General features: G+C 41.5%; 1 protein-coding gene across 11 annotated transcripts in view; it reads right to left on the bottom strand.

Moving 5' to 3' along the window:
* Window positions 1-12407, bottom strand: part of TTLL5 (tubulin tyrosine ligase like 5) — a 252493-nt gene that overhangs the window by 84512 nt on the left and 155574 nt on the right. For all 11 annotated transcript variants that reach the window (XR_008427229.2, XM_053927529.1, XM_053927528.1 and 8 more), the window contains one exon: window positions 7521-7716. Coding sequence is in view for 10 of the 11 variants with exons in the window: in XM_053927529.1 (XP_053783504.1) it covers window positions 7521-7716 (196 nt within the window). In the remaining variant the exon portion in view is untranslated. The remainder of the gene's footprint in view (window positions 1-7520; window positions 7717-12407) is intronic.

Genomic DNA, 12407 nt, shown 5'->3' with positions numbered 1-12407 from the left:
CTGCTCTCTTTGCCATGCCGAGGAGCCGGCGTGTTATTGCTGGCTGCCTGGAAAAGCCGGGGTGCCTGCTGAATTTCTCTTTCTTCCCCCTCCCCCACAACGCAAACACACAGTGGCTGAAGGCTTAGAGAAACAGTATTCATTCCACCAGGGGGGCAGAATTTTTCTAGACACATGCAATGAACTTTTAGGAGCAGAATAACAAGACTTGGCTGGGCTTATATGGGAATCCTTCCCACACCTGTGAGGTTGCGCATGTGCGTGTATATATAGACCGTTAGCCAAAGCTCATTACATGGGGCACTCAAGATGTTACTAGCACAATGAAAGACCCCTTCATGTGAACCTGGAGTTGCCGGCACCCTGCTCCCCTGCTTGTTAGAGGAACATTAGTCTCTGCTGGCCCTTAGTGAGTCTAGGTTAGTCTGGTAAAATTGGGCATGGTGTGAAGTGGGAAGGTAAAGAACAGATGGACTGGAAGGACGAGAAGAATTGAGGATGTACATTTTTCTCCTGCCTTGTTACCTTACTAAGTTGAAGGTAACTCTACTAAAAATTGAAGGGCTTTGGGAACCACTGAAAAATTAAAATCCCCCTTTCCACCTTGCTTGTTAAATTTCAGCAGTTCTGCCTTGGCCCTCAAAATGTCCTTAATTTTTCTGCTTTTTCTGCTTTTTTTTTTTTTTTTCAGTCTGGATGAGGCAGCAAAGAGAGTGGGAGGGAAGGAGCGGGGGTTGGGAGCAGAGGTTTAACAAAGGATCACTTTAACAGAAACTCCTGAGTAATCGCTCTGTCCTGGGCCAAGAATAACATCAGCTCAATGTCGGCAATTAGAATCAGGTCAGGGGGACCCCAGAGCCAGTGAAGCCCCCTCACAGACCCCAGCGTGGAGGGCCACTCATGCTGCTGTCACCAGCAGTCACTGGTGCCCAAGAGAGGCCCGAGACTCAGCTCAAAGAGAACTTTCTAACCTTCTCCTTCAGGAGCAGGAAGCCGGCATGAGAAGGAAGTGGGAAGCAATGAGGGAAACTAGGCAGGAGACACACAGAGGGACATATCAACCATCCCTAGCCTAGCAAGGCTCTGCAATTTCCCCAACCATCCCAAAACTCATTTTAAAGGAATTCATATACGTAAAGCACCTGGAAGAGTGCTTGGACCACAGTAAGTGCTTATTAAGTGTTGGCTATTAGTATTGAAACAAAGAGGGAGGAATCTGTCCTATGACTTATCTCTTGTCCACTATGAAAATGAACCCTGGGAGCAGTGATTGCTGAGCACAATGTACCCTGATAAAAAGAGTGAGCAAGGAGATTTTCAAGTTTGGAAAACTTATTTATAAGGGACTGTAATAGATGGAGTGAGAAAGATAGAAAGAAAGTTCCTATAAAAAATGATGGCCAAAATTTTATAAGGGCAGCATTAAGTTTTACCATATCCAGTCTTCCTTCCAAAGGACAGAAAACAAATAACAAAGGAGACATTTCTCATCTTTTTCCTCTAGCTCAATGGTTGTCAAAGTGTGAGACCCAGAGGAGCAGCCTTAATATCACCCACAAACTTAGAAACTGAAATAAGTGAGCCCCATCCCAAATACTGAATCACAAATGGGGTCAAGGAAGCAACTGGTGTCTTAATAGGCCCTCCTCGGGGGTCTGTTGCTCAGAACCAGGGGTCTACGAATTAGGGCTTGAAGGCCAATGCAGCCTCCTGACGGTTTTTGTAAAGAAAGTTTTATTGGAACACAGCCACACTCATTTACTCACACATTTCCTATGGCTGCTTCACCCTCCCATGGCAGAGGCCACAGAGACCGTGTCTATGGCTGCAGAGTCCACAATGTGTCCTACATGGCCATTTACAGAGTTAGGTGTGCCCGCCTCTGCTCTGGCTTAGAACAATGTCTTTTTTTGTAAAATAGAATCTTTATTATATATATTTTCCCATTACCATTTAGTCCTCTTATACGCTCCTCTCCACGGCAGTCACCACACTGTTGTCCATGTCCATGAGTCCTTTTTCCTTTTTGCTCAATCCCTCCATCTCCTACCCTACCTGTCCCCACTAGCTGTCATCTATTCTCCATCTATGAGTCTGTCTCTGTTTTGCATGTTAGTTCAATTTAGAACAATGTTAAAAAAAAAAAAAAAACTGCTAGTTTGACCCATCAGTGTGTAAGAGCTCATAGTTTCAATTTTGTCTTTTGTTTATCAGGCTCTCTATCAGATGGACTGGATCACACCTATTCCTTTGCACCTCTGTCCCTGGAAAACTTTGCCAGTGGCTCTGGGTGACCTCTCTCTCATGCCCATGTTAAAGGACCAGCTTTCAGTAGGGGTTGGTTCAGTGCATGACAATTTTCTAGATTTATGAGTGAAAGGCCAGACTGAGATGAAGAGCAAAGCTTACTCCTCATGAATGGTTAGAGATGCCCATTTCCACACTCATGCCCTGAATCAGAGTGTGCCTCCTTGAAATGAACACCTTCAAAAAGCCGGCTAGCTATGTGCAAAAAGGAAGGAGACCCTCTGCAGGTACACAAGAAAGGCTGCAGGACAGGTCCCAAAACATTTTTAGGAGATCACTATGAAAAGCGCCATCCACGTACATAATTAATATGCAGTAATTATAATATAATTAATATGCTATAATACAACATAATAAATATAAAGTCCTCTTTAATGTCCCACTCCATAAACAGGTCTTTCTTGTAGAAGAATGCTCGATAAGTCAGACTTCAACTCTACCCACTGCTCTTAAACAAGCAACCAACCAAATTGTTAGCTGTATCGATGGCTACCTACATTTAAGTCAAGTGAATCCAAAGCATAAGAAGTTCATCAGAAAAACAACCTCTTCTAAAAGTTAACCCAAGAACAGAAGTACAGGACATACTGAGAATGCAAACCACATTTCAATCAACAACGCAGTTGTAATTATAGCATTCAGGTCTCGCACAGTCATAAGGTAAGTTAAAACAGAGGCTTAAAACTCAGTGGGGCTTTGTTCCTTTTGTGAAGTGATTCTTGTCCCCTGAAAGAAAGTGCCCTAAGTTACTAAATATTCCTAATGTTAGAACACTTAATATCAATTAGACTTCAGTCTATATGGAGGTGTAAGTAGACACACTTTGCCTCCTCGCACAACCAAAAGGGCAACAACAAATTTAAAAACGAAAAATAACCAGACCTACCAGAATATCAAACTGTATGGAGGTCCAACAACCAAGGAGTTAAAGAAGAAACATTCAACCAGACCGGTAGGAGGGGCGGAGAGGGGCAACTGGGGCAGAGAGGATATGTGGCAAGGTGGCAGCTGTCAGACTGAGCAGTCCCACGTTTGTGTATGGGCAAACCAGGAGGAACAACTGGGGATCGAGACAGGCTGCACAACCCAGGGTCCCAGCGCCGGGAAACAAAGCCTCAAAACCTCTGACTGAAAACACCTGTGGGGGCTGAGGCGGCAGCGAGAGAAACTCCCAGCCTCACAGGAGAGTTCATCAGAGACACTCAGGGGGTCCTAGGATGTACACAAGCCCACCCACCCAGGAATGAGCACCAGAAGGACCCAGTTTGGTAGCGGGGGGAGTGACTGAAAGCCTGCAAGAGCTGAGCAAGTAGCACTGTTTCCTCTCTAACCCCACCCCTCACCCCACAGACAGTGGAAAAGCGCAGTGTCAGGAGTTGTCCCGCCCTGGCGAATACCTAAGGCTCCGCCCCTTACAACACAGCTGTGTGGAGACAAAGAAATAGGGCCCAAATGAAAGAACAGATCAAAGATTCAAAAACAGAACTAAGTGATGCAGGGATAGCCAACCTATCAGATGCAGAGTTCAAAACACTGGTAATCAGGATGCTCGCAAAAATGGTTGAGTATGGTGGCAAAATAGAGGAAAATGTGAAGGCTGTGCAAAGTGAAATAAAGAAAAATATTACAGGAACCAACAGTGAAGGGAAGGAAATGAGGACTCAAATCAATGATTTGGACTAGAAGGAAGAAATAAACATTCAACCAGAACAGAATGAAGAAACATGAATTCAAAGAAACAAGGAGAGGTTTAGGAACCTCCAGGACAACTTTAAACATTCCAACATCCGAATCATAGGGGTGCCAGAAGGAGAAGAGGAAGACCAAGAAATTGAAAAACTTATTTGAAAAAACAATGGAGAACTTCCCCAATCTGGCAAAGGAAATAGACTTACAGGAAGTCCAAGAAGCTCAGAGAGTCCCAAAGAAGTTGGACCCAAGGAAGCACACACCAAGGCACATCATAATTACATACCCAAGATTAAAGATAAGGTGCGAATCTTAAAAGCAGCAAGAGGAAAAACATACAGTTACCTACAAAGGAGTTCCCATAAGACTATCAGCTGATTTCTCAAAAGAAACCCTGCAGGCAAGAAGAAAGGGCTGGAAAGAAGTATTCAAAGTCATGAAAGGCAAGGACCTACATCCAAGATTACTCTACCCAGCAAAGCTATCATTTAGAATGGAAGGGCAGATAAAGTGCTTCCCAGATAAGGTCAAGTTAAAGGAGTTCATCATCACCAAGCCCTTCTTATATGAAATGTTAAAGGGACTTATCTAAGAAAAGGAAAATGATCAAAAATATGAACAGCAGGGGGAGGGTGGAAGCAAGGGAGGGAGGTGGGTTTGGCTGGGATGGGGAGAAAATGCACACAACTGTAATTGAACAACAATAAAGTAATTTTAAAAAACAGATGAGAATCTAAAGTCATCTTATAAAAAAATATGAATAGCAAAATGACAACAAACTCAGAACTGAACCCAAAAACAAAAACAAAAACAAATTAAGCAAACAGCTAGAACAGGAACAGAATCACAGAAATGGAGATCACATGGAGGGTTATCAGTGGGGAAGGGGAGGGGAGAGAATGGTGGAAAAGGTACAGGGAATAAGAAGTATAACTGGTAGTACAAAATAGACAGGGGGAGGGTAAGAATAGTACAGGAAATGGAGAAGCCAAAGAACTTACATGTACGACCCATGGACATGAACTAAGTGGGGGGAATGCTGGTGGGAGGGGGGTGCAGGGCTGAGGGGAATAAAGAGGAGAAATAAATGGGACAACTGTAACAGCATAATCAATAAAATATATTAAAAATAAATAAAGATAAAACAACAACAAAAAAGAACACTTAATATCGTTATTCTTTTTTTCTTTTTCATTGAATTTGTTGGGGTGACATTGGTTAATAAAATTATATAGGTTTGGGGTGTACAATTCTATAATTACACCATGTGTATATTGTATTCTGTGTTCCCCACCCGAAGTCAAGTCTCCCTCCATCGCCACTTACCCCCCCAAATCCTGTACTATCTCCTCCCACCCCCTTCCCCCTGGTAATCACCATACTGCTGTCTGTGTCTAGGTTTCTTTCCTTAATCCCTTCACCTTTTTCACACAAGAACACTTAATATCTTATTTTCTATTTTATTAGTTACAAACTCTTCAAGCTAACAGAATTTAGTTTCTTTAGCTCTCTCCCACAGTTCCAGAACTTCACCCTTCCTCATTTTATCTAAATAAAACTGTGGATTAGAAGAACCGGGGGAAGAAATAAAATAATGTATAAACATATATAAAATTGTGATGAATGATTTTCTGTTCCCTCTCCAGGAGTCAAGAGACAACTCCCTTCTTGGGAGTTCTGACTCCTCCCTAAGACAGATATTCTGACAGATTCTGAAAAACATATTTTCCATATACTTCATAGTTCAGTGAAGCTAAACTGGTATAATCCTCAGTGGAAAAAAAATCCACACAAGAATAGTAGTCCTCTGAATTTTCAAAGGAATGTGAGTTGCTGAAAGCTAATCAAAAGGCTGAGGAGGACTTAAAAATAAGCAGTTTCTAAAAGTGAAATGAACAGCAGCAAAACTGTGTTTCCTTCTTCAAAACTTCAATACCCTACCAGCACCTCCTTTAAAAAAAAAATCACCTACCATTCTCAAGGTGTGGAAGCATTAAAAATGATAAAGAACCAACTGTCTAGATATACTAGGCCACAGATTATACTCACATATTAGAAATAAGGCTACATATGATAGCTCCACTATCTAGCATCTGATTTAGTTGGCATTCTCAAGTATTCTGAATGATGTCGGAGTTTAGAAATTTAAAGAGTTTTTAAAAATTTGCACAGATTAAAAAAACTATCGAAGATGCACAATTATATCTACAATTGTAAAAATGTAAACCGGCTTAAATGCCTCTACTACCCATCAGGCTTTCGAAAGAGGAACATTTCCACCTGACAGAAGGCAGAGTGGCAATCAAAATGAGATGCTACGTTCCGTATTTTCCAGATGAGAAGTCTGGATCCTTCTCCAGTAAAAATGACCTAACAAACTACTTCACAAATGCCTGCACTTAGAACTTCTCAATTATAAGCAATTAATATAATATATAGTGTACTCTATCACAGATAAAGATGACCAAGTGCTGAGTCCTATTGAAATAACAAATATGTCTGAACCTGGACAGTAGTTGAAAAGATAAGTAGGGAGCATAATAATAATTATTTTATTTAGAAGAAAAACCTTTGGTAAATGCTGCCTTAGCCCTAGAGTGAGTATTAATTTTGCACAAACTAATGCACACTACATTTTTATAAGAAAAGAGCAATGTCAGGAGATTAAGCTGATAGAAGACATTTCTTCACATAACCAAAAGTCAGGGAAGCTCACAGAATCAATACTGATTCAGCCCAACAGAACATGCAGAAGAGGGTAAGTGATTCTAATGACACTACTGACTCATAAAAAAAATATTAACTCTTTATGGCCTGCCTTTTTTGTGAAGCCATCCTTTCTCTGTAACTGGGGCCACACTGATACCCAAGTGCAATATACTGAGAGAGATCCCTCACACATACTCAAAAGAGTTCCTATCATTTCATAGACCGCGAGTAGAGAATCAACACTGCGCCAGAGCATACGCTCCGTGATCGCAAGCGTTTTGAGTACATTGTTATATTTTGGTATGCATTGTTCGGAGTACAAACTATCCAACCATAAGACCAACAACTTCACTTATGACCATTTCCTATAAGAACCTGAACGTGATTTATTCCTTGAAAATCTTGGTAGATCATGTGCTTATGAAAACCAAGTCGATGAAGGCAAGGGAAATACATTTAGAAAAAAATTTCTTCAAATGCTAGCTTTTAGGTATCTGAGAATTAGACCCTCTGGGAAGTTACTGACCTAAGATCATACAATAGAAAGGGTAAACACTACAATAGAGACTTTTGTGGAGAAACTCTCACACGGAAAATGGCAGAACTGGTTCAGCACCACTTTACAGCAAAGCCAATGTCGTGGCTTCAGAACATTTCTGCCCCGAGAGTAGATTCCCCAAGAACCATCCGAGCCATGGTGGTGTTGGCAAACTTTGGTAAATTGTATTCCTACTATTTCTTGTTGACTTTACTACTATTATTATTACCAAGAGGAGGAAGATGCCAGTATTTGGGAAAGTCTTATCTTGAATTACCTGGTGCCGGGCTCGACTCTGGTCCAGAAGTTGCCGGGACTGAAGTTTTTGTTGTTCGAGTTGCTGCAGAGCGAAATGGAGTTGGTAGCTGCCTGCTGTGGGGTGGTACTTGTGCTGGGGGGCCACGCCTGTGGCCCTGCTGTACGCGTTGTTCTCTACCTCTCCCTCCCAGGCAAAGCCCCCTATTTGGAGGCTCCTAGAGGGAAAAGAAAGCAGATTTCTTAGAGTGGTTGTGTGAACAAATTAAAAACGAGAAGTATCTCAGGTATTCTTCCTTTACAGAACTAAACACAGTTTGAATTACAAATCTGTTTGTGTGCTAAATTATCTGACTCGCCCACTAAGCTGTGAGCTTACAAAGACAGGGTCTGCTCTGCTCTCCACTCCGTTTGTAGCTCTCGTAGGCCTGGCACAGAGCCAGGGCTCAATAAATGTCTGCTGAATGTTAAATAGTTAAAATAGCAATTTCACTTTCCTCACCAAAATATTAACAAACCTGATTCAACAAAACCTTAAAAAGATAAGACACCATAATCAAGTGGAATTTATTCCAGGGATGCAAGGTTGGCACAATATCTGCCAATCAATAAACATGATACACCACACAAAGTCAAGAATAAAAACCATATGAGCATATCAATGGATGCAGAAAAAGCATTAGATAAAATCCACAACTCATTTATGATTAAAAAAAAACCTCTCAGTAAAGCGGGAATAGAGATAGCACACCTCAATGTAATAAAGGCCATATATGGCAAATCCACAGCCAACATCATACCCAATGGGCAAAAACTGCAAGCGTTTCCCTCAAGACTGGGAACAAGACAAGGATGTCTGCTTTCACCACTCTTATTCAACGTAGTACTGGATGTCCTAGCCACCGCTATCAGACAAGAAAAAGAAATAAAAGGCATCCAAATTGGAAAGGAAAAAGTAAAACTGTCATTATTTGCAGATGACATGATACTGTATTATAAAGAACTCTAAAGATTCCACCAAAAAACTACTGGAACTGATAAATAGAGTAACAGGATGCAAAATGAATATCCAGAAATCAGTTGCATTATTTACACCAATAATGAACTATCAGAAAGGGAAACTAAGAAAACAATCCCATTTACAGTTGCATCAAAAATAAATAAATTTAACCAAGGGTGTAAAAGACCTGTACTCAGAAAATTGTAAGACACTGAAGAAAGAAACTGAAGAAGGTACAAATAAGTGGAAATATATATGGTGTTCATGGATAGGAAAATGACCATGTTAAAATGTCCTCACTACCCAAAGCAATCTATAGATTCATCACAATTCCTACCGAGATGCCAATGGTGTATTTCACAGAACTAGAATATTCCAAAAATTTATATGGAACCACAAAATACCCTGAATAGGAATCATGCTACCTGATATCAAAATATACAACAAGGCCATAATAATCAAAACAGCATGGTACTGGGATAAAAACAGACACAGATCAATGGAACAGAATAGAGAGCCCAGAAACAAGCCCACACTTTTATGGTCAGTTAAATATTTGACAAGGGGGGGTAAGACTATACAATGGGACAAAGACAATCTATTCAATAAATGGTGGTGGGAAAGCTGGACAGACTTGCAAAAATATGAAACTAGACCTCCTCCTTACACTATACCCAAGGATGAACTCAAAGTGGATTAAAGACTGAAATGTTAGACTCAAACCGTGAAAATCCTAGATGAAAACACAGGCAGCAAAATCTTGGACATTGCTCATAGCAATGTTTTTCTTTCTGAGGGATTGCCGTGGACAAGGAAACAAAATAGAAAACAAACAAATGGGTCTACATCCAACTAAAAAGTGTGTGCACAGCAAAGGAGACCATCAACCCACTGAATGGGGGAACATGTCACCAATGATACATCTGGTAAGCATATCTGGATATTGAAGTTAATATCCAAAATTTATAAAGATCTTACAAAACTCAACACCAAAAAATCCCCCAACGAATCCAATTAAAAAACGGGCAAATGACCTGGATAGATGCTTCTCAAAAGGGACATACAGCTGGCCAACAGACATATGAAAAAATGCTCAATGTCATTAAATATCACAGAAATGCAAATTAAAACAACAATGAGATATCACCTTACATCTGTCAGAATGGCTATCATCAATAAATCAACAAATAAATGTTGGTTAGAATATGAAATGTTGGTGGGAATGCAGATTGGTGCAGCTATGCTGGAAAGCTGTATGGGGTTACCTCAAAAAATTAAAAATGGAACTGGTCTTAGACCCCAGTGATTCCACTTCTGGGAACATATCCGGAAAAAACCCGAAACACTAGTTCACAAGAATATATGCATTCCTACGCCCACTGCAGCATTATCTACAACAGCCAAGAGGTGGAAGCATTCTAAGTGCCCATCAGTGGTGAGTGGATAAGAAAACTGTGGAACATTTACACAGTGGAAAACTACTCATCTGTAAAAAAAGAAAGAAATTTTACCCTTTGTGACAGCATGGATCTGGAGAATATTATGTTAAGTGAAAGAAGCCAGTCAGAGAAAGACAAATACCATATGATTTGACTTATATGTGGAATCTAATAAACAAAATAGAAACGGACTCATAGATACAGAGAACAGACAGACTGACAGCTGTCAGAGAGGAAGGAGATGGAGGGCTGGGTGAAAAAGGTGAAGAGGTTAACCAAGGAAATAAAATAACACAGACACCAGTATGGTGATTACCAGAGGGAAAGGGGGTGGGGGAGTTGAAGCTCTTAGCGAAGAGGGTGAACAGGGATAAACGGTGATGGAAAGAGACTTGACTGGGGTGGTGAACACACAGTACCATATGCAGATGATGTAATATAGAATGTACACCTGAAACCTGTATAATTTTATTAACCAATGTCACCCCAATAAATTCAATAAAAATTTTTTAAAAGAATGGTAAATTTTATGTTACGTCTATTTTACCACAAAAATTTTAAAAAGGTCCCCATATATTTTAGAACAGTCTCATTTGACAGTTCTTCCATTTCCTTTACACTTTTATTCTCTGGACCTTCTTTAGCTTTCCCGTATGTTTTTTTCCTTTTCAAGGTACAGTTACCAGAAAATTGCTCACAGAAGAAATATTAAAATCTCACAGCGGACAACCGTACCCCAAACCCTGGCTAATGGAGCTTACAAAAATGAAAACGGCACCCAATGTAACAGATGAATAGTGATTCAAGTCCCTGCTCTTCTTTCCTGGGCAAACACCCTTTGGTAGTAGTGTTGTTTCAATGGCAGAGATACGGCCACGCAGGGTGAGGTTGTGCAGACTCTCCGCTCACTTAGAGCCCGGGTCCCAGTGGCCCCGACAGAGATGGGTGGGGAGGCGCACCGAGGAACGTCTGCCGCGTCCAGAGGCCCAGGCTCCTTTCCTGACCTCCCGCACACCTTGCTCAGTTCAGGTCTCTGCTTCGGTCTCCCTGCCTCACCAAGAGACTTCCAAATACCTAGTTAAGAGAGTCTGTGACTCACACAATCCCACTGCTTATGGGTCACCCCCCTCGGTCATCTCCTCCCGCAGTGTGGCTCCCACAGGTCAGTCGCACGGTTACACTCTTGCAGCTAATCTTGGAGGACGGTACCAAAAATCTCAGAGCTTACTGAAAAACTTTCTCGAGTATTGCATCTGATCTTCAGTGATTCCTCTTGAAATGCTTTAATGTGCAAACTGTTACACGGTTAAAAAAAAAAAAAAACATGATCTTTCCCAAGGTGCTTCTGGAGGTATGAAGACACGTGGCCACCAATGACTGGGTACAAGTATGTTCTTAAATCCATGAATAAAATGCTAACCTTATTCGCAAAGCGAAGTGCTCAGTGAGAGTCAAACCGGAGTTACAGGGTTAGAAAGAGGGGCCGGAGAAGCCTGTTAACTCTTTCCTCAGTGAGGGAAGAGGTGAGCTTACTGAAGGGTAAGTCACAAGAAATGCCTGAATGGAGATTCCGGGGAAAAGAAGGGGTGAAGGAGAAAGGAATCAGGTACAAATGAAGGGAAGGTCCAAGGCAGAGTGGGCTGACCAGAGGAACAAATGAACACGAGGAAGGAGCACATTGAAACCACAGGAACTGCCTGCCTAAATAACCTTGAGATTGACTTACCGACTAGGGCAGGAATTTGAATCTAGAGTAAAACTGTTATTTATGGTAACTGCACCAAAGGGCAGAAAAAAATCCCTCGACTGTCCCTCTGCTTCCACTCCTGGCTTGTGAGTTTCTGGCCATGGGCGCCATCTCGACTCAGGGATTAGATATTAAAGGGTTTATGTAACCATGTAGCTTATATCAGAATTCATCTCACTGGCTAGCTAGATTGGCTCTATTTCCACAAACTGCTTTAATAACAAATAACCTCAAGACACATTTACTTTAATGTCTTCTCACCATATATCAGACACTAGAGTCTGTAACTAGGCCTCCTTATTTGGAGACGAACAGGGACAAATTCTCAGGTGCGTGTATGCAAAGCAGACGCCCCTGGAAGCAAGGGATAGGACAGCCAGCAAGAGAAGATCAAATAAGGGACTTTGGATACGAGGTTTATTCACCCAACTGTACACATATCAAACAGACTGCAACATCATAAACTTTTATAGTGAAAGCTGTTTTTAATCTCATCAGTAACATAAACCCAGTCTCCAAATCACAAAAGGAAGTTTCTCAAGCGAGTTGAAGCTCTTAGCGAAGAGGCAGGAATTTTTATAGCGCAACCCTGGGTGGGGGCCGGACCGCTCTGCTGTGTCAGGCAACGTGGTAAGTGCCACGAGGAACTTGCTCGCTCTTAATTGCAGTGGGCGTCACCTGACCACGGGATCTCACAGCTAAAGCGCCAGCCTTCAGGGGGTG

The sequence above is a fragment of the Desmodus rotundus genome, chromosome 7 (genome assembly GCF_022682495.2).
Source record: "Desmodus rotundus isolate HL8 chromosome 7, HLdesRot8A.1, whole genome shotgun sequence".
In the NCBI taxonomy this organism is placed as follows: domain Eukaryota; kingdom Metazoa; phylum Chordata; class Mammalia; order Chiroptera; family Phyllostomidae; genus Desmodus; species Desmodus rotundus.
Note: the sequence above shows the minus strand (reverse complement) of the source record. Positions and strands in the feature narration are given on the sequence as shown.